Source organism: Marmota flaviventris, chromosome 17 (assembly GCF_047511675.1).
Source record: "Marmota flaviventris isolate mMarFla1 chromosome 17, mMarFla1.hap1, whole genome shotgun sequence".
Lineage (NCBI taxonomy): Eukaryota > Metazoa > Chordata > Mammalia > Rodentia > Sciuridae > Marmota > Marmota flaviventris.
In genome coordinates this window covers 25,242,707-25,268,268 of record NC_092514.1, presented here as the reverse complement: position 1 = coordinate 25,268,268, position 25,562 = coordinate 25,242,707, and the positions used below count along the sequence as shown (strand labels likewise).

Genomic DNA, 25,562 nt, shown 5'->3' with positions numbered 1-25,562 from the left:
TCTATTATGCGTCCGTCTGTAGGGCGTGCCCGATGACGAAGGTCCTTTTGCGACCACATTACTTAGGGTCCCAAGTTTTTTGTTTGGTACTGGGGACTGAACCCAGAGGCGCTTTACCACTGAGCGACATGCCCAGCTCATTTCCATTTTGAAAGAGTATTGCTAAGTGGCTAGGGCCTCCCTAACTTGCTAAGGCTAACCTCGAACTTGTGAGCCTCCTGCCTCAGCCTCTCCAGCCGCTAGGACTACAGGCGTGCGCCACCGCGCCCAGTCGGGTCCCAAGTTATTCCTTTAATACTCTCCATTCCCCTAGCGTGGCAGGCTAGACTGGTGGTCAGATGATCCTTGGATGTGTCGTACGCTCTGGCTGGTGTTCACCTCATTCTTTTGAGCTCTTTTTATTCAACAATCGCTAAAGTAAAATAAAAGAATTAAGTCCCCCAGTATTTCGCCTCAAGTCGCTCCCTGTATCAGGACCTCCCTGCCCTCCTGCCTCTGCCCTGACGCGCCCCACTGGACAAGGGTCTGGGGTCCCCCAGGCTCAGGCCCACGAGCGCCGAACGCAAAAGGGCGTGAATCGAGACACAACACGCAGGCGCAAACAGCGGAGCTGTGGGGCCGGCACGCGCGGCCAGGTACGGGGGTGTGCGCAGGCGCAGCCTGGCGTAGAGCCTGGGGGCGGGACGCTCCCGTGGCGTCTACGTTCTCCGGTAGGCGGGACTGGGCGCGTGGAGGCGGGGCTGGGCGCGTGGTGGCCGCGCCGGCGCCGTTCGCCGGGTGTGACGTACTAATTGTGCGCCGCCAGCGCCGGTGGGCCTGGGGCTCGCGGGAGGGGAAGGAGGAGGAGGGGGGGGAGGAGGTGGTGGTGGTGGTGGTGAAGGAGATAGAGGCTGAAGCCGAGCAAGAGGCGGTCGCGGCGGGGTCGCGCGGTGCGCGGCCCTGAAACCCTGTAATCCTGAATTGAGACGGCTGCGCCTGAGGACAGCAGGAGTGGCGGGGCCGCCGCCGGCGCCGGAAAGATGAGCCGGGAAGCCTGAGGCGGAGACGCCCGCCCTCGGGCCCGTCCGCCCGGCTTCCCCGCTCCGGTGAGGACGCCTCTTCCCCTCCCCCCGCCCTGCCTTGGCGTCCCATTCCTGAGCCTCGCTCCTACCGAACAGGGGCCAAGAGGCCCTCGACGGGGCGTCTTCAGCCCCTGTGAGCCTAGCTGTCCAGTCTTACGGTGCTGGGACGCATTTTGGTCCCCGGGGATGGGGTAGGAGAGGGGGCTGGGCTGACCTGGCTCACGTGGCTCGGTTCTGTCCCAGTACCTTGATTCGGTACCGTAAACACCGATTCGGTTTTCTTTTAGATTCCTTCAAAATTGTTTCCCTTTCATCAGATTCTGACCTCTGAGCCATATACCTAGCGCCTCCATTCCCACCTGAGATGACCTGAGAGTGCTCACCCCACTCCCCCGCATTAATTCCAGACTGGGAGGGAACTGTCTTCCCAGTCTGGGCAGTTCACCTGTGAAAGTTGTATTCTCTCCAGATACCTCTGCACCATGTGAGGGATCTTATATTGGACATTCTCCACTAGCAAGCTCACCTTTATTAGGCTCTCAAAGAACACCTGGTTATGTTAAAATGGAGAGTGGAGCCTGGAAATACTGGGTTTCACCCAGAGAGCTGAGAAATAAGATCACTTAGGCCTGCTGCTTAGCCATTTTCCCTTGCCTCCATCTGGGTAAGGGAGAGATAATGGCTCAGACTCTAAAGGCCTTTTTGTGGATCACATTAACTAGGAAGAGCTAAAGTTATGAGTTTTACATTTTTTCTCTATTTATTTGCATGTGAATCCCAAGGGCTTGCTGAGGAAGAAGAATCAGGGGCAGGATGTTTGGATTCTGATACTCTAACCTTTGTTTTACAGGGTACTGAAACATGAAAGAGACTATACAAGGGACCGGGTCTTGGGGGCCTGAGCCTCCCAGACCTGGCACAGCTTATTCGAGCCCCAGGAGGGAGCGTCTTCGTTGGCCCCCACCACCTAAACCCCCTCTCAAGTCTGGTGGAGGGTTTGGGCCAGATCCTGGGTCAGGGACCACAGTGCCAGCCAGACGCCTACCTGTCCCTCGGCCTTCTTTTGATGCTTCAGCTAGTGAAGAGGAGGAAGAGGAGGAGGAAGAAGATGAAGATGAAGAAGAGGAAGTGGCAGCTTGGAGGCTGCCCACCAGATGGGGTCAACTAGGAGCCTCCCAAAGGCCTCGTCCTCCCCGCCCCACTCATCGAAAAACCTGCTCACAGCGCCGCCGCCGAGCCATGAGAGCCTTCCAGATGCTGCTCTACTCAAAAAGCACCTCGCTGACATTCCACTGGAAGCTTTGGGGGCGCCACCGGGGTCGTCGGCGGAGCCTCACACACCCCAAGAACCATCTCTCACCCCAGGAAGGGGGTGCAACGCCACAGGTGCCATCCCCCTGCTGTCGTTTTGACTCCCCCCGGGGGCCACCCCCGCCCCGGCTGGGTCTGCTAGGTGCTCTCATGGCTGAGGATGGGGTAAGAGGGTCTCCACCAGTGCCCTCTGGGCTCCCCATGGAGGAAGATGGACTAAGGTGGACTCCAAAGTCTCCTCTGGACCCTGACTCGGGTAAGGTGGGAAAGAGGTGGGGTGAAGTGGGGAGGGCTAGCAGCTGGAGCACCAGGAGACACTTGCTGTGGTGAGAATCAAGCCTAAGGAAAGCAGAGTGAGGGGTCTGAAATAGCTGAGAAACATCTTCATTAAACCTCACTTTAAGCAGGAAATAAGACTAACTGATCATGCTGGGAAATAGAACCCCTAAGTTGGAGTCCTGTGGTCTTAAGTACAGATGAGAAAGGGAGCTATGGTTTAGGCAATTTATCCACTTCAAATCAGAACTCCAGCATGTACATCTCCAGAGGACACTGTTTACATAGTGGTAGCATGGGACCGCCTCCTGGTAGTGGAGTACATAATCTCTATGTTTGTCTGTAACATTCTTCCTCAGAATACTTCACCTCCAGAGAACTCCAGCCAAACAATTTAACATCTTTTATTAAGGACTCAAGTATTTGTTGAGCCATTATCATAGGTTGGGCAATAGGCTACATGCGAAGTGTAGAGTAGTAACATATTCCTGAAATTTATATTTCTGATTCCAGTCTTTTCTTGATTTCCTCCTATCTGTGAATAGGAACTCCTGCTTTCTCATTAGAACCTCTTGGACATCCTTATTTTATGCTTTAGGTTTTTTTTGGCGGGGGTGGGGGGGTGTCTCCTTACCTTGAGGCTTATATTGGTAGATTCTGCTTTAATTCATCCTTTTTGTGGAATTATGTTTGTGTGCATTAGTTAATCCTCCCATTATTCTTTCAGCTGGGCTAATTTCTCATCCCCATCCTATTTCCCCTGCCTTATAGGCCTCCTCTCGTGTACTTTGCCTAATGGCTTTGGGGGACCACCTGGGTCAGAAGGGGAGCGCAGCCTGGCACCCCCTGATGCCAGCATCCTCATCAGCAATGTGTGCAGCATCGGGGACCATGTGGCTCAGGAGCTCTTTCAGGGTCCTGATTTGAGCACTGGGGAAGAAGCAGAGCGGCCCGGGGAGAAAGCTGGCCAGCATAGTCCCTTGCGGGAGGAGCATGTGACCTGTGTCCAGAGTAAGCCCTAGTGGACCTAGCCTCCTTCCCTTGGTCAACTCCTAGAGCAAAGTCTCACTTCCCTCTCTTCTCTATCCAGGCATCTTGGATGAATTCCTTCAAACTTATGGCAGCCTCATCCCACTCAGCACTGATGAGGTGGTAGAGAAGTTGGAGGACATTTTCCAGCAGGAGTTCTCCACGCCTTCCAGGTAAGGCTTGAGGGACTGATTTTCTTTAAAGGAGTGCTGGGACCTAGGGGTTAGGAATAGAATGCTTGTTGTTTTATCTCCCATAGGTATGTACTTGGGGAGGAGGAAACTAGAGCTGAAGGGGAGGAATCTGCAGGCAAGGTGTCAAGTCCCTATAAGCCAACTGGGAGGGTCTTCACCTGGGACCCTGAAATATTATGTATTTCATGTATCTCTCGGGAATGGGCCCTTTCAGGTCCTCCAAAGGATCCATGATCAAGAAAAAGAAAGTCATTTTAGGTTCTTATTCTAGGCAGTAGTAGGTATTTCTGTATGCCCCAACTCCATCATCTCTTGTGTGATTCCACCTTTGGCCTACTCAGAAAGGGCCTGGTACTGCAGCTGATCCAGTCATACCAGCGTATGCCAGGCAATGCCATGGTGAGAGGCTTCCGAGTGTCCTATAAGCGGCATGTGCTGACCATGGATGACTTGGGGACCTTGTATGGACAGAACTGGCTTAATGACCAGGTGAGAAGTGGTGGAGAGGCAGCCTGAGTGGAGATTCTGGGAGAAGGGTGTCTGAGGCCCTCTGCATGGGGAAGCCTGGTACTCAAGCCACACCCTCCATGGCAAGTTGCCTCTCATCTTCTTCCCAGGTGATGAACATGTATGGAGACCTGGTCATGGACACAGTTCCTGAAAAGGTAGGTCCAACCACATAGTTTAGTCCCCAGAACAGTGGCAATTCTAAGCAGTTTTCAGTTCATCTCTTCCATTTTATATAAAGAGGGTTTCTGTTTTCTGGGGAAAAAGTGGTAGAAGTTATCCATTTCAAATCTCTAATCTTGGCTCTGGACTTACCAATTCTTTTCCTTTCTGCCAGCCTTTAATGTTTTTCCTTATGGGTAACTCAAAAAGAATTGGAATGGGAACCTATATAAAAAAAACAAAACAAAACATTTTTTCACTCTTAGGGATTTGAAGTGGGGGTTGTTCGAACCAATCTTTAGAGCCATATGAAATGGAGTGGACTAGAAGAAGGAAGGGGAAACTTGGTGGTAGGCTCAGGTCTTTTAATTTCACCCAACTCTATGTGTCATTGGCACAGGTGCATTTCTTCAACAGTTTCTTCTATGATAAACTTCGTACCAAGGGTTATGATGGGGTGAAAAGGTGGACCAAAAATGTAAGTTATTAATTGATAACTACTTATACAATGCTTTGCTTCTAAAAAATTAGAGTGGTTTTCTATGAGCCCTTTCCCAAGTTCATTCAGTCTTACAAATATTAAATACTTACGTGAGCCAGGAACTGTTATAGGCACCAAGGATGCAGTATTAAATGAGGAAAACTTTTATTTCATTTATATAAATGAGTCCCAAAGAGAAACAACATGGTTGAGGAACGCAGGGCCTGTGTGGGTAGCCTATTTGACTGGAGCAGAGTGAACAAAGGGAGAATGATAGAAAAATTGGGTCAGAGAGATCATGTAAGGCATGTAGGATAGGTTAATGAGGTACATTACGTGTACCAAGAAGCCATTGGAGTTAAGCAGGCTGGTTCTAGTAACAGATTAAAAGGGAGCAAAAGTGGAAACTGGCAGACTAGCTAGGAGAGAAGCACAGTAGTCCAGGAGAAGTTGCTAGATGGGAGTGCTAAAAGTGGAGGTGGGGTTGGTTGGAGAGACTGAGAGTAATTTCATCTAGAATAAGTTTCACAGGTATAACCAGTAGAATTTTATGACAGGTCAGATGTGGGAAATGAAGAAGATAGAGGAATGGAGGATAATTCTTAGATTCTTGGCCTAAGTGAACTGGGAAAATCGGAAGAGAAGGAAATTGAGATTTTTCTTCTTCATGGGTTTCTCTGCCCTACATTTGACAGGCGAGGAAATTTCTACAGCATTTTATTTTTATTTTATATACTTACCTATTTATTTTGAGATGGGGTCTCATTATATCACTCAGGCTGGGCTTGAATTCCCCAGTTCAAGAGATTCCACTGCCTTTCTAGTATTTGGGACCCAATGTTTTGGGACTATGTAGTGGCACATGCCATAACATTAGACTTTTCTTCCCCCAGTGCTAGGGATCAAACCCAGGGTCCTGTGCATGCCCTTGCCTCCTTTTTTCTGGTTTCCTCTCTTACCTAAACAATCTAATGTCCAGATGTTGAGCCTTGCCTCAAAATGCAGGGCCTGGGTATTGTGTTCTCTCACTTGTCCTCCTTATGTCCCTTTAGAACCCTTGTGGCAATTACCAGGACCCTTTTGTGTTCTACCTGACCTCAGCTGCTCTCTCTCAGGTGGACATCTTCAATAAGGAGCTACTGCTAATCCCCATCCACCTGGAGGTGCATTGGTCCCTCATTTCTGTTGACGTGAGGCAACGCACCATCACCTATTTCGACTCACAGCGTACCCTAAACCGCCGCTGCCCCAAGGTTTGAAAGGGGTAGGAGGAAGGTGGGAAAAATATAGGGACAAGGCTTTCCTGGAAAAATGGTGGGCTTTGGGTTTCTGAGGAGCAACCTGGGCATGGTATTTACCACTGTCATACCTTGGGTTAAGTTAGGAAGTGTGAGGCATCACTATTCTTTTTTCCTACCCACATAGCATATTGCCAAGTATCTACAGGCAGAGGCGGTTAAGAAAGACCGACTGGATTTCCACCAGGGATGGAAAGGTTACTTCAAAATGGTGAGTTTCCATGGGGAGGGGTATGGGGTGATGATGAAGGTAATGGTAGGAGGCAGAAATTGAAGTCATACCCCTGGGAGTCTCTAGGTGAATAGGTCTACCTTTTATTTTCTAGAATGTAGCCAGGCAGAACAATGACAGTGACTGTGGCGCCTTTGTGTTACAGGTAAGCAGATGATGGGGCCTCCTTCTCTTCCAGTTCTGAAGTCATTTGGGTTAAATGGTTGGGAGGCTGTTGTCTCATTTGGCTCACAGCCAGCTGTAGAGCAGGGAATAGCCTTATTTGTTAGAACACAGAAACCCTGATTTTATTGGTCCTCTCTATCCCACAGTAGAACTGGGCTGCTTGAGGCCCTGGTACAGCTGCCTCCTCAGCCCCTGATTCAATGTTTTATTCCACTTAAAGGCTAGGTATATTATGTACAAAGAACAGTAACATCTGAGCCAGGCTGATTTTGAACTCTAGACCATGGGAGTCTGGCTCCCTCTTATGTGAAATGGGTATAGTCTCTAAAAAATTGAGTGAGATCTCATATGAAATATGTAGCACAGGTCCTGACTTGGGAGGGATGCCCAGTAGATGGTTCTCATGGCCTGCTTTGTTAACACCCAGTACTGCAAGCACCTGGCCCTGTCTCAGCCATTCAGCTTCACCCAGCAGGACATGCCCAAACTTCGTCGGCAGATCTACAAGGAGCTGTGTCACTGCAAACTCACTGTGTGAGCCTCGAACCCCAGGCCCTGGGCCCGTTAATGGGCAGAGGGACCTGGGAGACCCTCCCCAAGATACTCCAGTTCCTTTCCTTTCCTGCCTCTCCCCATCCAATTCCCTTTGGTTTTTTCATATTTAAATGTTTTAATTGATTTCTGTATTTTTTTTTCTTTTGAGAGAATACTTGTTGATTTCTGATGGGCAGGGGGTGGCCATGGGGAAAGTCCTTTTCTCCCTCTCTGCAGGGGAGTGTTGCCTTGTGGCTTGGGTGGAGCAGTCATTCCCCCTTCTATGCCAAGGGGGCAGGAAATCAGTGTGGGGGTGGTGGGCGGGCAAAGGGATTACTGCCTGCCAGATCTTCAAAACTTTTTATATATATATATATAAATGCCACGGTCCTGCTCTGGTCAATAAAGGATCCTTTGGAGATACATAAGTGGTGGTCTTCCTTAAGGGGCCTCAAACTAGAGGATATGCTCTCTCAGGACTCCTTACAACCTGTGCAGTTAGCTATTCCTTTTGGCATCTTGAGACTGCAGGAGCCAGCTCTCCATATCTGATTCAGTCAGTGCCAACACCCAATCTTCATCACTCAAACAAATCCCCCAACCAGAGTGCAGAGGGCAGAAAGAAGGTAAAGTAGGTAAGCCGCAAAAAATGGGGGAGCCTCAGAAGCTGGGGAAGAGGACGCCGAAGGGATTGGGGAGGAGGCTGGATAGGATTTATGTCAGCTACCCCACAAGCCTTTAAGCCCAGAAATAGTTCCAACCCTCCTCCTCCCTCCAGCCAGGGGAATCCTCACAAGTCCTAGGATCGCTTCTGATTCTGTCATCCCCATTACTTAGAACACTCCTGGGCGGTGTCGGATCTATCCTTGCTGCCAGGGAAAACAAAATTTGAGTCCTGTGGAAACCGGGAGCACAGGTAAAAGGAAGTGGCAGTCCCGGGAGCCCGGAAGTCCCTTGAGGCTGAGACCTCGCCCCCCTTGCGTGATAGGACCTCCTGAACCACATGACTAAGGCACGATTACCTCCGCACGTGTAAGGGTGCAGGGCCCCAAGATGGCTGCCAGGCCTCGAGGCCCGACTACTGTATGTCACTTCCGTGCCGGCGAGAAAAGCGGACCCATTAGCCAATGAGACTGCGGGGCGGGCCTTCACCTTGATAGGCGCCGAAGCTACCCAATGGTGGCTTCGAGCCGTAGCGCTTACGAGCTAACGTCACGCCGGGTTGCAGAGCGCCGGCAGGCGGGGCCGAGGCGGCCAAGCCAATGCGATGGCTGGGGCGGGGTCGGGCGCTCTATAAGTTGTCGATAGGCGGGCACTCCGCCCTAGTTTCTAAGGATCATGTCTGCGAGTCAGGATTCCCGGTAAGAAAAGCATTTGCAAGAGTTGTGGCTACTTACCCTTCCGTTCCCTTCCGAGGGCCCCGCCCGGGGGAAGCTGAGAGGCCCACCGCCCCAGGCCCACTAGGGTTGCGGGGAAAACCAAGCCGGGAGGACTGATCCGGGGGGCAAGAGGGCAGATCCATGGTCGACGCTGCCATCAGGCCCGAGGCAGAGGGAAAGAGAACCCGGCTAGGGCCGAGCGAGTGAGGCTTATTACGAGTCCTCGATCCGAGGCGATGCCGTGCGGGAAGCCCCGTAGCTGAGTGGCGAGACGAGGTCGCGACCTAGCGTGGGAAAAAGGCAGAGGCGACCGCGACTACGTGGCCCGGATCCGGCCGGTCCGGTTGCCTCACTGTGCCAGGGGAGGGCTCGTGCGCGGGGGTTCCGGAGGATTCTGACGGTACCACTCGCTAGAGGCGGGGGTGCCTGGGTCCTCAGACAGTCGCTCCGTCGCGGCTGAAATGTGGGTCGTGGAAGAAGAAACCGGCCGTTCAGTGTGCTGGTTTTCTTGACGGCCAGGACTGAGCCTAACCCCGAGGAGCGGCCGCGTGAGGCACCAGGAGCCCACCCGGCGCCGGGCGGGCGGGTCCATTTTGCCGCACAAGCCGGGCATTTGGCAAACTGCGGATGGGCAGGTCCACTTTCCTTCGGGGGTGAGCGGCCTGAGGTATGGGAGGGCGACGCCATTTCGCGACGGGGGCGGGCGGGATGTGGATTGTTCCATGGGGGGTGGAGACGCCGCTGGGTGGTCGAGGGAGCGAGCACATGGCGGCCTGAGGGGTTCCCCTCCCCCAGTTTGCTTCGCTTCTAAGTGTTGTGCAATCTCCCCCTTTGCTAGCTCGGCTGGGGCTCATTGTGCGCGAGGCCGCCACCGCCCGCGGCCTCCCACATCCGGGCATTGCGAGGGGGGGCATCGGCTGAAGGGAGTGGGGGAGGGCGCGGGCGGAGTGACGTGGGGGAGAAGGGGATGTCCTACCCTCGGATCTAGGAGGTGAAGGGCGGGACTTCCGGCGCGCTGGAGGTGCGGAGGGAGGTGCACGCGCTTGGGCTTTGAGCGGCCAGGCCCGGGACACGTGGGCCCGATGGCAGGGAATTCATCCGGGCACGGCAAGCGCGACGAGCTTTCTTCCACCCTCTGGGTCTTAAAGGAGGATTAGCCCATTATGTTGGCGGCCGGGCTGGGGTAAAGGCCCGAGTCCGTTTTTTTTTTTTTTTTTTAATTGTCTTGAACGGGTGGGAGTTGGAATGAAAGCTGATGGCATCATGCATGGCTGCTTGCTGAAGTGCTTCAGTCAGGCAGGGGACAAAACTCATACCTTAAATCAACAGATCCAGAGACAATGGCCCCGATGGAATGGAGCCTGAAGGTGTCATCGAGGTGAGACTACCGACCTGCTGCTTCTACTCTTCAGGCAGTGCCACTTGCAGTTTGCTCTAGTTTCTGGTAGTCCAGTAGGGACTTGGGTTTCAGTTAGACTAGAACTTGGGATTTATCCAAGTTTATTAGCTTACAAACAGCAAAGCCCCACTCTAAGGTAGAGTTAAAACTCCTTTATAGGCTTTGCAGGGAAACTTAACATTTCTGGGGGTGATTATAAAACGTGTCTTTTGAATTCTCCACAAGCCCTATTATTGCAGTTGTGTGATGTCATGTGAATTGGCTTTTTTTAGTGATTTCTCAGTTATCTAGAACCAGCTGGCTTTCTTAGAGGGAGAGGGAGTTGTCTAGGTGCAGACGCCAGGTTCTATTTGTTCCAAACTCACCTATTTCACTATTTTAAGTTTTAATTTCTTTGCATTCTGCAGAGTAACTGGAATGAGATTGTTGACAGCTTTGATGACATGAATCTCTCCGAGTCCCTCCTCCGTGGCATCTACGCCTATGGTTTTGAGAAGCCCTCTGCCATCCAGCAGCGAGCCATTCTTCCTTGTATCAAGGGTGAGATCTCTCAATCCCAGAATAGATTGGATTGCTCCTGACCTGGGTAGAATGGCATCAGTCTAGTTGGTGGTGATCATCTCATTAGGTGGAGCAAAACGATCCCTTGTTGATCCCACCTTGACTTTTGGTCCCTGCCCATTTCCTGTTTCATGCCTAGGGCACATGAACGGCTACGGCTGCGTTTTCTTTCATACAGTTGCCATTGTGATTGTTTTTATAGCTATAGTCTAGTTTAGTATGGTTTAATCCAGAATTAACTAGTACCTTGACCTTGTCTTCTGATTTTTGAGAGGTGAAGTTGGCAAAACACTTAATTTTTGGTTTGTTAACTATTGGTTGCTTACTGACCTCATGAAGCTGGGGCTTAATTGTCTTAAATGTGCCAAAATTGTATGCCTTCTGACACATTTAATTCTGATTTGTCTATACAGGTTATGATGTGATTGCTCAGGCCCAATCTGGGACTGGGAAAACAGCTACATTTGCCATATCAATTCTCCAGCAGATTGAATTAGATCTAAAGGCCACCCAAGCTTTGGTACTGGCACCCACTCGAGAATTGGCTCAGCAGGTAAGTGTGGCTTTGGCTTCCCTGCCCTCTCTGGAGGACTGGTTTAGAGATAGCATATATAATCCAAAACTCTGTATTCTCTGACCCATGCTCTGGGGTAGGGAAAATGGATTGATGGCTTCTAGTTCTCAGGATTTGTTGGATTAATTATAAGTTGTTTCCTCCTCCAACACAAACACCGCCACTTCTCCCGCCCATTTCCTGAGTCAGATAGAAAGGCTGCTGGGTGGGACTTAGCTAGCTGGGCAAGTTTGGTGGCTATTTTATGAACAAACCCCCTGGCAATGGGCAAAGAGACACCTCACTAGTGGTGTTACTCTTATATCAGTCAGGGGCAGAGTAGAAGATAGTCCTTTGTTCATCCTAGCTTGATGCCTGTGTTGTGGCCAGAGCTGTTTCATGCCTAGGGCACATAAGATCCTAAATTGGACTGTTTTCTTGGAGTGCAAGGAGTAAATTCTGAAATGTTCTTTGGCAGATGTAGTGATTGTTTTGCTGTGAACTTATGGGCACAAATAATGTAAACAAGAAATTAGTAAATGCTGGCACATAATCTATAATCCCATCTACTCAGAAAGTTAAGGCAGGATTGCAAGGTCAAAGCCAGCCTGGGCAACTTGGCAACACTTTGTTTTATCTGGTTTGGTGTTAGGTTTTTTTTTTGTTGTTGTTGTTTTTCTTGTTTTAAGAATGAACATGTCACCTAGTTTAGGTTCTCTAGCAATAGACCATAGATGTGTATCATGAAGTCATGTGGTTCATAAAGCTGGCTGTTGATGGATTCAATGGGTTGTGAGTTAGGAAAGTTAAGGGTTGTAACCATCCAGCTTTAAAAACTTAATCATGCTTTGTTATGAATCAGTGTATACTCAGGAAACTGTTCAGATATTGTTTCTATAATATTGAGCAGTGTGATCTTAGAGGGTTAACAACTGTTTCTCACCCCAAAATTAAACTTAATAGTTGTTGGGAAGAAATGAAGACGAAACTCATGAAAAATGGGGGGGGGGTGGCTGGCACAATTAGAGCTAATATGTAAGTATCTGTCTTTCTCTGGTTTAGATACAAAAGGTGGTCATGGCATTAGGAGATTACATGGGTGCCTCCTGTCATGCATGCATTGGGGGCACCAATGTGCGTGCTGAGGTGCAAAAGTTGCAGATGGAAGCTCCCCATATCATTGTGGGTACCCCTGGCCGCGTGTTTGATATGCTTAACCGGAGATACCTGTGTGAGTACTATGTTCCTGTCCCCTGGTTCCTTCCCTTTTCTGCATGCTTTCCCCTTAAGCCAAGTCTTATTACCAAGGATGCTGCTGCTGCTTTTAAATGAGTTGCTCCATGATGAACCCCATGCGTGTCATCTGAGCCTGACTTCCCTGTTGTCTTAGCCCAGGTAGTGTTCTACTTCCTAGGGCTGCTGCTGGCTGGCTTCCAGGGAGGTCCCAGGCAAAGGATCAGTCCTTGTATTCTGAGAGCAGACTGCCTGCTACTTCCCTATTTTATCAAGAGAATTAAGTGTATTTTGTATTTCTCTGATTATTGTATCTTGGTATTTTCCTACTCTAGCTCCCAAATACATTAAGATGTTTGTATTGGATGAAGCTGATGAAATGTTAAGCCGTGGATTCAAGGACCAGATCTATGACATATTCCAGAAGCTCAACAGCAATACCCAGGTGAGAAAGACCCTAGTCATTATTTCTAGAATTTTTTTTTTAATGGACAGCATACCTTTATTTTATTTGTGTATTTTTTTATGTGGTGCTGAGGATCAAACCCAGTGCCTCCCACATCCAAGGCAAGTGCTCTACTACTGGGGTACAGCCCTAGCCCCTATTTCTAGAATTATAGTGTGGTTGGCATAAAGAAAATCCAGTGTCATGTGGCAGGGGAACTATAGAAGAATCTGGTCTCACCATCCCTAGTCTTGACTTTTTTCCCCTCATTAGGTGGTTTTGTTGTCAGCTACAATGCCTTCCGATGTGCTTGAGGTGACCAAGAAGTTCATGAGGGACCCCATTCGAATTCTTGTCAAGAAGGAAGAGTTGACCCTGGAGGGTATCCGCCAGTTCTACATCAACGTTGAACGAGAGGTGGGGCCCGGTGCAGGAGGCGGACCTGATAGCAAGTTGTTGGGTATAGCCCCTGACTGATTTCTCTCCCTACCTACAGGAGTGGAAGCTGGACACACTGTGTGACTTGTATGAAACCCTGACCATTACCCAGGCAGTGATCTTCATCAACACACGAAGGAAGGTTGATTGGCTCACTGAGAAGATGCATGCCCGAGATTTTACTGTCTCTGCCATGGTGGGTTTTTTTCCCTTGACAGCCCTGTTGTCTGTGCCATACTAATTTTCCCAAAACCCATGTACCTACCTACCTGCTATGTAGAACCTTCTGTATGCTTTCTAGCATGGAGACATGGACCAAAAGGAAAGAGATGTGATCATGAGGGAGTTCCGGTCTGGCTCTAGCAGAGTATTGATTACCACTGACTTACTGGTGAGTAAAGAGACCGGAAAGGGGAGGATCCAAGGTGATTCCCTCTCCACGGGGCCAACTAGTGCCTCTCAGGAAAGTAGCAACTTGGAAGAGGACCTGGCATGCCTGAGGTCTGTGGGAGACAGAGGATACTTGATTTCTTTGCCTTCCTTTGGCTGCCTACATGCATATTTAAGTCCCTCTGGATGGATCATATCCTTAATTCACAGGCTGAATTTGCCATCTTTCTTGACATAGGCCAGAGGCATTGATGTGCAGCAAGTTTCTTTAGTCATCAACTATGACCTTCCCACCAACAGGGAAAACTACATCCACAGGTAAGTGTAGATCTGGGATTATTTGTCCTAACTCCTTAGACTAGATCTCTATCCCTTTCTGTGCTTAAAAGCTTTTGGTGCTCCTTGGCCTATTTTTCATTCCCATTATTATTTTTTCACCAGAATTGGTCGAGGTGGGCGTTTTGGCCGTAAGGGTGTGGCTATTAACATGGTGACAGAAGAAGACAAGAGGACTCTCCGAGACATCGAGACCTTCTACAACACCTCCATTGAAGAGATGCCCCTTAATGTTGCTGACCTCATCTGAGGGGCTGTCCTGCTACCTAGCTCCAGCCAGGGTTCAATCCTGGGGGCTAAGGAGCAGCTGGAAGGGGGAGGGAAGGGAGCCAAGGGATGGACATCTTGTCATTTTTTTTTTTCTTTTTTTTTTTCTTTGAATAAATGTCACTTTTTGAGGCAAAAGAAGGAACCGTGAACATTTTAGACACCCTTTTCTTTGGGGTAGGCTCTTGCCCCAGGCGCCGTCTCCTCCCAGAAAACACTAATCCATGCCCCTAACCTAGTCACCTCCAAATCCCAGAGGCTCTCCCACCCCACTTGAATCCCAAATGATTCAAGGGGTTATAAAGTCACAACCTCATTTGCTGGACCAAATCTGCGAGGAGAACCCCTAAGTGAGGTTGCCCAAGGGATTGTCCCCAGGTGGGAGGAGCAGGGGAGAGAAAATGGTAGCCATTTTTACATTGTTTTGTATAGTATTTATTGATTCAGGAAACAAACACAAAATTCTGAATAAAATGACTTGGAAACTGCCTGTTTGGGCTTCTCATTTCTTCCCTTCCCTCTCCCACCTGCAACTTGGGTGTGGTGCAGCTCCCCTTTCCCACCATGCTTACCTTATTTGATAACACTATGCTGCCTTCCTATTAAGAGCTGCCAAATAATAGAGCTATTTTCTCAACTGAAAATGATAGTGTTAACACATTATGATGTGACCCTCTAAAGGGTTGGGTACACTGTCACGAGTGGCTCACATGACCCCAGCTAAGAGGAAGTAACTATGGAGGAAAGGGGAGTGAAAGCCAGCTGTTTTTTGCTCTCCGCTTAAATATTGGGGAGGGGCCCACCTCTTCTAGGTTAGTCCTCCTATAACCACTTAACTCCAAATAGTAGATGATCCCTGAGACATCAGAGTGCCATCTTTACCCACGTGACATCTTTTGACTTTGCCCTGATACCTCCTACTTAGACTAAGAGCCAATAATCCCCTAACTTGATTTCGAAAACTAATGACTAAGATTGGTGGCTGGAGCTGAGGTGCCTGAGTCAGGTTGGGGGTGGGGTCAGCTTAGTTACAGGAAGTAAGGGACTTTCATTTCCTCCTTCCAAGAAGGCAAAGGGAATAGGGTTGAACAACTGGTGCTGGCACAGCCTAGCTGGACCTGGGGTGAAGCAGTTCTGCCATGAGGCTGGCTGTACTTTTCTTGGCTTTGTTGGGGCTACTAGCAGGTAAGGACAACGGGGAAACTGAAGGGAGGAGTCCCTGGGAAGGAGCCTGCCCCTGGATTGTTAACTAGTCTCTTTACTGAAAGCCCAGGAAACAGGCAATGACTGTCCTCACAAAAAATCGGCCACTCTGCTGCCGTCCTTCACGGTGACACCTACAGCTACAGAAAGCACAGCAACCCCTACAACCACTCAAGGACCCACCACCAGCAGTCCTGGAAATTCCACAATTCATCCAACAAGCAACAGTACTACCAGCCCTGGACACACGACTGCCACTCACAATCCTGCCACCATCACCAGTCCTGGAAATGCCACAACTCATCCTACAACAAGCAATGGCACTTCTACCAGCCCTGGGCTCACTAGCTCCCCTCACCCAAGACCACCTCCACCCTCTCCAAGTCCTAGTCCAAGCTCCCAGGAAGCTATAGGAGACTACACGTGGACTAATGGTTCCCAGCCCTGCGTCCGGCTCCAAGCCTGGATTCAGATTCGAGTCCTGTACCCAACTCATAGTGGAGGAAAGGTAAAGCTAAAACAGTGAGGAGAGGGCCAAGTAGCAGGAGACAAGTTCAGAGAAAAGAAGGAAAAGTAGAGGGGATGGGGAGCCTCGGATGGTAGAGTCATACAGTCTTGTGATTCTCTGCTCTAACTTCCGCAGGCCTGGGGCGTCTCTGTACTGAACCCCAACAAAACCAAGGTCCAAGGGGGCTGTGAGGGAGCCCATCCCCACCTGTTTCTCTCATTTCCCTACGGACAGCTCAGCTTTGGATTCAAGCAGGTATAGTTCTATGAGTTCATCCTCATCCTTCTCTCACCCTCCCATTGTGCCATCCCTACAAACCCCTTGCCTCACTCCTTCCTCTGCTGTCCTGAGCCTTCCTGTTCACCTCCTAGGACTTGCAGCAGAGCCAGAGCATGGTCTACCTGAATTATATGGCTGTGGAGTACAATGTGTCCTTTCCTCAGGCAGCACGTAAGTAAACCTCCCTCTACTTCCTAAAAGACTAAGTTATGGTTGGGAAAGTAGATTGGACCTGACCTTTCCTCAACCCCTCAGAGTGGACATTCTCAGCTCAGAATTCATCCCTTCAAGATCTCCAAGCACCCCTGGGGCGGAGCTTCAGTTGCAGAAATGCAAGCATCATTCTTTCTCCAGCTCTTCACCTTGACCTGCTCTCCCTGAGACTACAGGCTGCTCAGCTGCCCCATACAGAGGTCTTTGGACCAAGTAAGACCTACCTACTCCCTCCCTCCTAGAATATGCCCCATGAACTGGAAGCCCCTTCCCCAGGCCCAATCTCCCTCCCCCCTTTTTTTCGGGGGGGGGGGGGGTACTGGGGATTGAACTAAGGGGTACTCAACCACTGAGCCACATATCCAGCCCTATTTTGTATTTTATTTAGAGACAGAGTCTCACTGAGTTGCTTAGCATCTCGTCATTGCTGAGGCTGGCTTTGTACTCATGATTCTCCTGTCTCAGCCTCCCCTGCTTTGGGGATTACATGCATGCACCACCACCCCCAGCCCCAAACCTCCCTTCTTAAACCCCAGACTTCCTTCCTCTCCTGGGTTTGTCATGACTATTGGGCAGCTCTCCTCCCTTCTTCAAAATTCTGCCTGATTCCCCCTTTTACTTGCTGCTCCAAGTCATTATGATGAGCTTCTCACCAGTCTACTTAATTTCTGTTCCCCTCTGCCTTTAATCCCAGCTGCCATCCTTGCAATGCCCACTTGCCCTATCTTTTTCTACCAGGTTTCTCTTGCCCCAGTGACCAGTTCACCTTCCTGCCTCTCATCATTGGTTTGATCCTGCTTGGCCTCCTCACCCTGGTGCTTGTTGCCTTCTGCATTTTGCGAAGGCGCCCATCCACCTACCAGCCCCTCTGAACATCTGCCCGGACTTCAAGGCACCAGAGAGCACCCTCATTTCCTCACCATGCAACTAACTCACAAAGTTATCTTCCTTCCCAGTCTTTCTTGAAGAACAAAAATAGAGATAATGCAATTAGGAGGAAGGAAGGGAGAAAGGTTTCTTTTTTTTTTTATTTGAGAAAGGTTTCTTTACACATGACAGGCTTCTCCTCCCCAGTAGGAGAGTGGTAAAACCTACTCAAATCTTTGTCCTTCATTTGCCTTGTTCTGCCAGGATTAAAAGCCATGAATTTTTTGTCACATGCCTTTGTGTTTTACATGGTTCAGCTGCAAGGAGCCAAAAAAAAGCTGGTGAGGAGGGATGAAAATACCAATGTGATCAAATGCCCCGCCCATGGGTTCATCTCTCCAAGTCTGGCATAGCAGTTATTCAATCTGCCAGACTACTTCCTCCATTTTGGGGCCACTGGCCCACCCTTGCCTACAACCCAGTGGAGCCATCCATCTTGGCAGCCTTATTCCTGGTCCTCATGTACAATTACAGGTACAGCAGATAGCCAAAGCTACGCGTAAGTGAATGTAATTTCACTTCCAAAGTAGTACAAGTGGCTCGTAAGCAAAAATTCCCTGTCATTGTGTCCAGGAGTAGGTAAGCAAAGAACTGCATCAACCAGCGTCCGGGTGCTGGGTAGCAGAGAGCAGGGCCCCTGCAAGGGTAGTCCCAATATACGCTTTCCCAGACAGATGCTGGATCCAATCATTCTTGCTGAAATCCTTGCCCAGCACATAGTGCACCCTCGGACCATCCCCAAAGGAGGTCCCTTGCTAGGTTTCCTGAAGGCTGCCACCTCAGAGCCTCGCATGGTGGCTCAGGGGTTGCCCTCTCCCAACTAGGCTCTTCCCCCGCCCCTCGCCCCCATGCTCCTTCCTCTTTATTGTACCGGACCCAGCGGTCCCTGGGACCCGGCCCACAAGACGGAGAAACATGGGGCTCCGACTGGCCTGCTCTTGCCGGCGCCATTGCCTGTGGAGATCTAAAGAGAAAGGGGAATATAAAGGTATAGCGCCCCGCCCAACGCCATTTTGGAGAATCATTCCTTTCCTGTTAACTTTGAGCAATATAAAGTTGGCAGGGAGAAGACAAGATGGCGTCTGCGGCGGCGGGGGGTGGGCAGTGATAAATCTTGCTTCCAAATTGGAAGCGTAAACAAAGACACGGAAGGTCTAACTGCGCAGGCGTATAGCTCCCGCACGCTTTAAAACACTCCGAAACGTGGTCTCTGAACTAGCCCTATTTTACGCGGCTGAAGCTGAAGCCGTGAGAAAGAGCCGGGAATAGGGGGCGGTGCAGCTTCGTCGAGGGATAGAGAGGCGGAGTGCCTGAGCACGCATGCGCACTGTATAATGGCGGGCTACGGAGACTGGCGGAAGCTGGTTTTCCAACATGGCGGCAGAGGCAGACGGGCCACTCAAGCGAGTGCTGGTGCCGATTTTTTTACCCGAGGAGTGCTACGATCAGCTTTTCGTCCAATGGGACTTGCTTCATGGTGAGTTTTATTCGGCTTCCAGTGAAAGTCTTGCTCGAGCGACCTCAACCTGTAGGTGGGACCTGACTGGCGACTAAGTGACGGCGGTAGCTCCTGCCACTGCGAGTTGGGCGGAAGGCGCTTCTGAAAGGGGCGGAAGTGTCTGGGATTCTGTGGAGGGAAGGCGCATATTTGGGCAATCGGGAGAATCTCCATAAGAAGTACTTTATGAAGCTTGTGCTTTAGCGACAAGGAAGGATGAGAAGACTTACATTTTACAAAACAAAATAAAAATGTGGCCAAATAACTTAAGACTTTATTAGGTCGTTGGCAGGGTTAATTCAAAGCTTATGATGAATCAGGTCTTCAGCACCCAAAGGCTCCTGGCACCCCAGTTACTCTCCTTTCAGCCTTCCCTTCTGGGAAGCTTTCTAAATCTGCTCCTGTCAGTTCATGGAACCTCCCTAGTGCTTGCAGGACATTGTGCTAAGTGCACTCAGGATCAGTGAGATTGTAATCCCAGCGACTGGGGAGGCTGAGTCGAGATTTCCAAGCCAGCCTCAGCTACTTAGCGAGACCCTAAGCAACTCAGCGGGACCCTGACTCTAAATATTTTAAAAGGGGTGTGGGATGTGACTCAGTAGCTAAGGGCCCCTGGGTTCAATCCCGCACCAAAAGAATGAATCCCGCTGGACCAAGCTCCTGGGGGAAGACTTCAGTGCTAGAGAAGTTGTGTATAGTTAGAGCATAAAATTAGGCCCAGGAAGGGTGGTCAGGAATAATCAGGGTTCGAGAATAAGTGGGTGTATGGGGCCGGAGTTGTTGCTCAGGAGAGAGCGCTCACCTAGCACATGGGAGGCCCTGGGTTCTATCCTCAGCCCCACATAAAAATAAAGGTATTGTGTCCAACTACACTAAAAAAAAAAAAAGAATGGGTATAGAGGGCTGAGGTTCCTAGCATGTATGAGGCACTGGGTTTGATCCTCAGCACCACATAAAATAAAGATCTTGAAGAATGGGTATGTATAGAGACCTGCCTTTGGAGAGAGAAGCAGTGGAGATCCTTGGAAATCAAGCTGAGGAGTTTAGCTGTTAATTTGTAGAAAGAGAATGAAAAACTGGTGGGAGGGAAGGTGTTATGGTAGAAAGCTGTTTTGGAAAGTCCCTAGTACAAATAGGAAATGGTTTGGAGCATTTTCCATTCCTTTGCCTTTTTTGTTTGCCTCATCTCCAGATCAAACTTATTTTTGTGGACATGTGAAGGTGAGGGGTGGGGAAGGAGACAGCCCACTGGAGCACTCCTGGGACTTGAGTTCCAGAGGACTTCTCTGCATCTTTTTTTTTTTTTTTCTCAGTTCCCTGTCTCAAAATTCTTCTCAGCAAAGGCCTTGGGCTGGCCATTGTGGCTGGGTCACTTCTTGGTATGTATCATAACTGCTGTCAAGGTTGGGGTGGAGGTGCTGAAAGGTCATAAACTGCATGGGTCCCCTAACTGGAAGTGGGGTTAACTGTGCTTCCCAGTCCATTCTGTAGCTGTTGTATCATGCTACCAAGGGGTGGAGGCTTCTCAACTCTGCCCTTCTCATCCTTTCCTCAGTAAAGCTGCCCCAGGTATTTAAAATCCTGAGAGCCAAGAGTGCAGAAGGGCTGAGTCTCCAGTCAGTAATGCTGGAGCTAGTGGCACTGACTGGGACCATGGTCTACAGCATCACCAACAACTTCCCCTTCAGGTGAGGGGTCCACCATTCATCCCCAAGGGTAATTGCCCACAGCTCTAGTGGGAGTTAAGATGAGGAAGGCAAAGGGGTAGAAAGGCTGAAGCCCTTCCAAAAATCTAGTTATCACCCACGGAGGTGATGAGAGAAAAGTGAGCATCACAAGAATGCCCAGGATTCCAAATGAGATGGGATTGTAGAGGACAAAGTAATCAGAAAATTGTGTCCCTAGATGGATGGGCCATGGAGGTCTTCCCTGCCTCTTTCTAGGCCCTCCTTTCTTCCTCCCAACTCTTGACTCTGCAGCTCTTGGGGTGAAGCCCTGTTCCTGATGCTCCAGACGATCACCATCTGCTTCCTGATCATGCACTACAGAGGACAGACTGTGAAAGGTGCTGGTAATTTGCCAGGAATAGGCTGCAACTCTTGGGAACCCTACTAATTATAAGCCTGGGGAAACTGAAGGATGTACAGAGGTCGATGATGACTCCTTGTTTTCTCCACCCCCAGGAGTAGCTTTCCTAGCCTGTTATGCACTGGTCCTGCTGGTCCTGCTGTCACCACTCACACCCTTGGTAGTGATTACCCTGCTCCAGGCTTCCAATGTACCTGCTGTGGTGGTGGGAAAGGTGGGTACTGGGAATAAGGCCTTGGCAGGCGGCGGGGGAGGGGGGGGCGGGTTAAGGGCAGAGTAGAAAAGTGGGGGTGTCACACTGAGGGGAATGGAGAAATTAGTGACAAGAACATGGGAAATAGTTCAGGTGACAGAACCAACAGTCTTGACTACCTCCCTTAGCTGCTCCAGGCAGCCACCAACTACCACAATGGGCACACAGGCCAGCTCTCGGCCATCACAGTCTTTCTACTGTTTGGGGGTTCCCTGGCCCGAATATTCACTTCCATTCAGGTAAGTGCACTTTCTGCCCTCCAGAGGGCACTCTAACCTCATCTACCCTTCTCCACTGGAGACTTATGTTGCCCCCTGAGGCTTTTGTCCTTAGGGGAACCTTTCTTGATTTATGCTGAAGGGTGGCCTTCTCTGTCCTTTACAACCAGGAAACCGGAGACCTTCTCATGGCTGGAATCTTTGTGATCTCCTCCCTCTGCAATGGCCTCATTGCTGCCCAGGTCCTCTTGTACTGGAACGCAAAACCTCCCCACAAGAAGAAAAAGGAGGAATAGGGTTGAGCCAGCTGTTTGAGTTGGGAGTCATTTTGTGTTTCCATCCATCCACCCAACCTCAGGGTTCTCCCCATGTGAGCTAGTCTGTTGATGTGACTTTTAATCATTTTCCATTCCTTTGCAGTTGCAACTTCCTGAGCCAGAGTCTGTTTTCGGTGAAAACAGGTAGTGGGAACCAGATCTTTAGAAAAAAGAGGACAGTGGTAGTCTCTCATGCTGACATTTTGATATTAAAGTACCATTCCAAATCTTGTACATGTGCTATTCAGTCATTTTTTTAATTGGCTGAGATTGTTTCTTTAGCAACAGTTTCTAGCTGTTTCCTTATGGGGCAATGTCTCACCCTGCCCTCCCACCAACCCTCTTCCCTTCTGGCCCTAGAGGACAGAACCTGAACAGTGGGATGAAGGGAACTGGGGGCTTGTGGCTGGGCCTTTTCCCTCCCCTAGCCTGGCTTGGACTACCTCTTAGACCCCAGTGCTGGGGTGGGGGAAGGGGGACAGAATGACTCAGGCAGGGCCCCAGGGTGGGGTGAGGAGGTTCCTGCTCTGGCAGGTCCAGGCGGAAGGGAGTGGAGATGGCACTGGTTCCTACTATAGTGAGAGGAGTACAAATGGAACAATAAAGACAGAGAAGTTGTTTAATCATACAAAACTGTGTTAAATGTGGTTTTGCTTCTGCTTTCTGGGACAACTGCAAATCTCTGAACTGTAGTCCAACCCAGGAAAAGGTTTGCAGCCTGTGGGTAGGGGATTGTTCTGGATTGGAGGAAAGGAGAATGCAGCCCTTATGGGAGGTGTGTGTCCATGCGAGTTACAGGTGGGTCAGGGGCATGGCACCAGGATTGTATGGAGTGGGAGAACCTGGGGGTAGGTAGGGACTATAGGGAGGTAGCAGCTCCCCTTGGAGCCTAGGGTCACTCTGTGGGAGAGAACTCGGCGAGGGGGTCTCCGGTCTACAATGGGGAGAGCTGTAAAGAGAAATGGGGGGCAGGGATTAGAGTTTGCTTCCCTGATTGGAGGGTCTGGGCAGTGTCCCTAACTCTTATGTGGGGACTAGTCTGACCAGTTGTGAGCAGACAGAGGTAGAGCTTGCCACCCATTCAGCCACTCTGGGTTCAGCAGGCATGGAACCAGAACCTAGGATGGCTTATAGAGCAGTGCAGCCCTGTTGGGACATGCTCACAAGCCGGTTTGCGTGCTGTGTGGCTGTTTTCCTTTTTTGGGGCAGCAGGCCAGGAAGCGGCAGGTTAGGTTTGGCCTCTCCTTGCCCTGGGGGCTGGGAGAGGAAGCCGGGTCACATACCGGCCAGAAGCAGGGGGAAATGGGGCATTCTGATAATGATAACACCATCACATCCAAAGGTCTGTCATTTGCCCCTGCAAAGCCACCACCACCTCCAAGGTGAGATGGATAAGGTCCCCAGCAAAAACCCCAGCCACCAGGACGCTCCCACCCACACTTTACTCACAGAAGACACACAGCCTTCTAAGGGGAGTGGCCTTTGCTGGGATAACCGCCTCCTCCAGTAGAGCCCTCTGGCATTTGCCCCGACCCAGGTCCTAAGAGGGGGTTGCAAGGCTCTTCAACCCACTTCCCAAGCACTTACCTGTAGTTGCCAGTCAGGTAGGCTGTTGAGTAGTTGGGGGGCTGGTACCCAAAGCCTCTGCTCCCTTGGGTGGCTGTGTAACCCGGCCCCCAGAGTGGGACCCCACAGGCCAGGCCACTGCCTCCAGGGCTGAAGTGGGCATTGCCAGTGCTAGAACTTTTGGTCTTCCGCCGAGGCCGGTACTTATAGTCGGGGTAGTCACGCAGGTGTCTGGCGCGCAGCCGCTTGGCCTCCTCCACGAAGGGCCGCTTCTCGTCCTCACCCAGCAGCTTCCACTGTGCACCCAGGCGCTTGGAAATCTCAGAGTTGTGCATCTTGGGGTTTTGCTGCGCCATCTGGCGGCGCTGAGCGGAGCTCCACACCATGAACGCATTCATGGGCCGCTTCACCTTCTCCAAGGGAAGACTCGCGGACACCAAAGGACTCTTGGCACCCTCTCGCTCCTGAGGTCCCGAGGACGAGGAGGTAGCAGAGATGGTAGAGGTCTTGCATGCGGGAGGCTCTAGGCTCCAGGCCTGGGCCTGTGAAGAGCAGGGCAGTGCCATGGGTTCAGGGGAAACCTTGAGAGGGTGTCTTGAATGCCCTCTCAAAATAAAGGTAAGACCCTTAAATGGAAGTGTCTTCTCTATCGTAAGTCGTGATGAAGAATCTCCAGTCCTTTAACGAGATAGATATTACTCCCGACTCCGAAGCCCTGGAAATGGAGCTTTTGCTCCCAAGTTGGCACACTTTCGGGAGTCAAGCACACAATCCACTGGTTTTGGCACCCTTATACTGGAGAATTGCTCTACTTTCCTTTTTGCTTCCAAGTCCCCCACCTTCCAGTTCTTTTTCCCTTACCCTCTGCAATGAAGGTCCGGTATTAGGGTGGAGGTAGTAAACCTTTGCTCTGTAGTTGTCAGCTACCAGACACAGGAGGCCGAGATGCTGCAGACCTATCCCACCTGCACTCAGCCGTAAGTCTCCCAGGCCAGGTTCAGGAACAGCTTTTAAAGCTGACTCCTCCCCAATCCCTCCCAGAGGCCGTACCAACATCCCCCTCCATTAGGCAAACCCAGGTGTCCTTTTCTTCCCAGCTCCAATACCTACCCTCTGGGCACCACACCCCACTCCCCACCCAAGGCCTAGATGTCAGGCCTTCCAGCCCCAGTTCTACAAATCACCTCCCCTCCCTTTTTAAGCACTGACAATTTGAAGTCAATTCATTTCCACAATGGGGTCAAGCGCTCTGGGCATCAGAAACCCTCAGGGTCAGAGTTATGCTTAGAGAAACTTGGGAAGTCCCACTCCCCACCCAAATCCCTTTTCTGATGCCTATTTCTCCTCAAACCCTGACCTGCCCCTGGGGCAAGAAAGTCAGGCAGTCAAAGGGAGGTAGGCCATTTTTGTTTCCTGAGTCATTCCAGCAGGTGCTTGGGTGATGATTCAACCCTTTTCTCCAGGTGAGAAAACTCAAGCCCTCCCATTTCCAGCCCCCAGATTTCTTCACTGCTACTGAATTACAGCAAGTTTTATCCTCAAAACCAGTTGGGGGTGGGAAGGAAACCCGGGATAGCTCCCAGGAGCTGAGAGGTATGCCCGCTGGAGCCAGTGCAAAAGACCAGCTAGCAAGGAGGGTTGCACCCCTGAGTTCCAGAGGCTCCCCACTCTGCCTAGCGCCCAGCCCACGCCCTGGGCCTCAGGTAATCGGATTAAGCAGCCTATCCTGGCTCTCAGCTTCTAGCAGGAACAGGAACAGCTCCAGCTCTGAGCACAGCAGCCCTGCCTAGCCCACACAGTGACTCAGGACACAGGAGTGGCCCAACTCCCTCTACCAGCTATGGGGGGGGGGGGGGGAGGGAGCAGCACCCTGAGCCACCCCCTTGGACCAGGAGGGTACCTTGGGGCTGGGGAATTTAGGAATGCTAGAAATTGGAATGAGAAACCAACTGTAAAGGATTAGAGAATAAGAGCCAGGGACCAAGGCAGGTCTGTACTAGAGAATCAAATGAACCCAAACTCTGGACAAGGAACACATAGGAGACAGAGCCGTTTGGATTTTTTTTTTTTTATTCTCTTTTTAAATACTGTACAGTGAAAAATAAATACGCCTTCTCATCCACCAGACAAGGTTGGTCCCCCCTCCCTCTGGGGGACCTTGTCACCCCCCCTTCATACATACCCCTGGTTCTACTCCAAAACCTTCCCCATGCCTCCCACCCACAGATACCCTTACTATCC

The 25,562-nt window shown here is 50.5% G+C and overlaps 5 protein-coding genes, 1 long non-coding RNA gene and 4 other non-coding genes across 12 annotated transcripts; 8 read left to right on the top strand and 2 right to left on the bottom strand.

The window, feature by feature from the left end:
• The first annotated feature begins 874 nt into the window (after positions 1–874).
• On the top strand, positions 875–7,678 carry Senp3 (SUMO specific peptidase 3). 2 transcript variants are annotated; one of them, XM_027946911.2, is made up of 11 exons: positions 875–1,085; positions 1,912–2,628; positions 3,420–3,659; positions 3,739–3,850; positions 4,213–4,360; positions 4,489–4,536; positions 4,941–5,018; positions 6,137–6,274; positions 6,447–6,530; positions 6,646–6,696; positions 7,144–7,678. In XM_027946911.2, exons 2-11 carry the CDS (start codon positions 1,923–1,925, stop codon positions 7,252–7,254), a joined length of 1,716 nt encoding a protein of 571 aa, XP_027802712.1. In that variant the 5' UTR covers positions 875–1,085; positions 1,912–1,922; the 3' UTR covers positions 7,255–7,678. The 2 variants fall into 2 exon arrangements, with proteins under 2 accessions (XP_027802712.1, XP_071460177.1); XM_071604076.1 differs by having other exon boundaries at positions 6,074–6,274.
• On the bottom strand, positions 3,029–6,139 carry LOC139702559 (uncharacterized). Its single transcript, XR_011705174.1, has 2 exons — positions 5,762–6,139; positions 3,029–4,765 (listed from the first exon to the last, which is right to left on the bottom strand). It is a non-coding gene; the product is annotated as an uncharacterized lncRNA (long non-coding RNA).
• An 878-nt stretch (positions 7,679–8,556) lies between the features above and the next one.
• On the top strand, positions 8,557–14,739 carry Eif4a1 (eukaryotic translation initiation factor 4A1). Its single transcript, XM_027946913.2, has 11 exons — positions 8,557–8,611; positions 9,959–10,007; positions 10,436–10,568; positions 11,003–11,142; positions 12,205–12,373; positions 12,711–12,820; positions 13,094–13,237; positions 13,317–13,454; positions 13,560–13,649; positions 13,887–13,966; positions 14,090–14,739. Exons 1-11 carry the CDS (start codon positions 8,589–8,591, stop codon positions 14,232–14,234), a joined length of 1,221 nt encoding a protein of 406 aa, XP_027802714.1. The 5' UTR covers positions 8,557–8,588; the 3' UTR covers positions 14,235–14,739.
• On the top strand, positions 10,601–10,737 carry LOC114101808 (small nucleolar RNA SNORA48). Its single transcript, XR_003584399.1, has one exon. It is a non-coding gene; the product is annotated as a small nucleolar RNA SNORA48 (small nucleolar RNA).
• LOC114101816 (small nucleolar RNA SNORA48) lies at positions 11,416–11,558 on the top strand. The gene has a single exon (XR_003584405.1). It is a non-coding gene; the product is annotated as a small nucleolar RNA SNORA48 (small nucleolar RNA).
• On the top strand, positions 12,478–12,620 carry LOC114101811 (small nucleolar RNA SNORD10). The gene has a single exon (XR_003584401.1). It is a non-coding gene; the product is annotated as a small nucleolar RNA SNORD10 (small nucleolar RNA).
• LOC114101813 (small nucleolar RNA SNORA67) lies at positions 13,677–13,816 on the top strand. Its single transcript, XR_003584403.2, has one exon. It is a non-coding gene; the product is annotated as a small nucleolar RNA SNORA67 (small nucleolar RNA).
• Positions 14,740–15,305: 566 nt separating the features above from the next.
• Positions 15,306–17,611, top strand: Cd68 (CD68 molecule). The gene is made up of 6 exons (XM_027946914.2): positions 15,306–15,436; positions 15,520–15,962; positions 16,098–16,217; positions 16,334–16,412; positions 16,497–16,667; positions 17,193–17,611. Exons 1-6 carry the CDS (start codon positions 15,391–15,393, stop codon positions 17,324–17,326), a joined length of 993 nt encoding a protein of 330 aa, XP_027802715.1. The 5' UTR covers positions 15,306–15,390; the 3' UTR covers positions 17,327–17,611.
• An 826-nt stretch (positions 17,612–18,437) lies between these two features.
• Positions 18,438–21,989, top strand: Mpdu1 (mannose-P-dolichol utilization defect 1). Of its 2 annotated transcripts, none has more exons than XM_071604077.1 (7): positions 18,438–18,858; positions 20,193–20,258; positions 20,435–20,567; positions 20,859–20,950; positions 21,063–21,181; positions 21,349–21,459; positions 21,609–21,989. In XM_071604077.1, exons 1-7 carry the CDS (start codon positions 18,756–18,758, stop codon positions 21,732–21,734), a joined length of 750 nt encoding a protein of 249 aa, XP_071460178.1. In that variant the 5' UTR covers positions 18,438–18,755; the 3' UTR covers positions 21,735–21,989. The 2 variants fall into 2 exon arrangements, with proteins under 2 accessions (XP_071460178.1, XP_027802717.2); XM_027946916.3 differs by having other exon boundaries at positions 18,460–18,858; positions 20,859–20,944.
• A 268-nt stretch (positions 21,990–22,257) lies between these two features.
• On the bottom strand, positions 22,258–23,929 carry Sox15 (SRY-box transcription factor 15). The gene is made up of 2 exons (XM_027946920.3): positions 23,343–23,929; positions 22,258–22,704 (listed from the first exon to the last, which is right to left on the bottom strand). The coding sequence occupies exons 1-2, from the start codon at positions 23,885–23,887 to the stop codon at positions 22,548–22,550; spliced, it is 702 nt and encodes a 233-aa protein (XP_027802721.1). The 5' UTR covers positions 23,888–23,929; the 3' UTR covers positions 22,258–22,547.
• Positions 23,930–25,562: the final 1,633 nt, after the last annotated feature.

What these genes read in the sequence shown, in the direction of transcription:
- Senp3 (XM_071604076.1), top strand. Translation starts at nt 1,923, where the DNA reads ATGAAAGAGACTATACAAGGGACCGGGTCTTGGGGGCCTGAGCCTCCC. An exon ending in TGGACACAGTTCCTGAAAAG is followed by an intron (nt 4,537 to 4,940) that starts GTAGGTCCAACC and finishes TCATTGGCACAG; the next exon opens with GTGCATTTCTTCAACAGTTT. An exon ending in GTGGCGCCTTTGTGTTACAG is followed by an intron (nt 6,697 to 7,143) that starts GTAAGCAGATGA and finishes GTTAACACCCAG; the next exon opens with TACTGCAAGCACCTGGCCCT.
- Eif4a1 (XM_027946913.2), top strand. Translation starts at nt 8,589, where the DNA reads ATGTCTGCGAGTCAGGATTCCCG. An exon ending in ACATCAACGTTGAACGAGAG is followed by an intron (nt 13,238 to 13,316) that starts GTGGGGCCCGGT and finishes CCCTACCTACAG; the next exon opens with GAGTGGAAGCTGGACACACT. An exon ending in AGGGAAAACTACATCCACAG is followed by an intron (nt 13,967 to 14,089) that starts GTAAGTGTAGAT and finishes TTTTTTCACCAG; the next exon opens with AATTGGTCGAGGTGGGCGTT.
- Cd68 (XM_027946914.2), top strand. Translation starts at nt 15,391, where the DNA reads ATGAGGCTGGCTGTACTTTTCTTGGCTTTGTTGGGGCTACTAGCAG. An exon ending in TTTGTTGGGGCTACTAGCAG is followed by an intron (nt 15,437 to 15,519) that starts GTAAGGACAACG and finishes CTTTACTGAAAG; the next exon opens with CCCAGGAAACAGGCAATGAC. An exon ending in TACAGAGGTCTTTGGACCAA is followed by an intron (nt 16,668 to 17,192) that starts GTAAGACCTACC and finishes TTTTTCTACCAG; the next exon opens with GTTTCTCTTGCCCCAGTGAC.
- Mpdu1 (XM_071604077.1), top strand. Translation starts at nt 18,756, where the DNA reads ATGGCGGCAGAGGCAGACGGGCCACTCAAGCGAGTGCTGGTGCCGATT. An exon ending in CCAATGGGACTTGCTTCATG is followed by an intron (nt 18,859 to 20,192) that starts GTGAGTTTTATT and finishes TTTTTTTCTCAG; the next exon opens with TTCCCTGTCTCAAAATTCTT. An exon ending in GAATATTCACTTCCATTCAG is followed by an intron (nt 21,460 to 21,608) that starts GTAAGTGCACTT and finishes CTTTACAACCAG; the next exon opens with GAAACCGGAGACCTTCTCAT.
- Sox15 (XM_027946920.3), bottom strand. Translation starts at nt 23,887, where the DNA reads ATGGCACTGCCCTGCTCTTCACAGGCCCAGGCCTGGAGCCTAGAGCCT. An exon ending in TACCTGACTGGCAACTACAG is followed by an intron (nt 22,705 to 23,342) that starts GTAAGTGCTTGG and finishes TTCTCTTTACAG; the next exon opens with CTCTCCCCATTGTAGACCGG.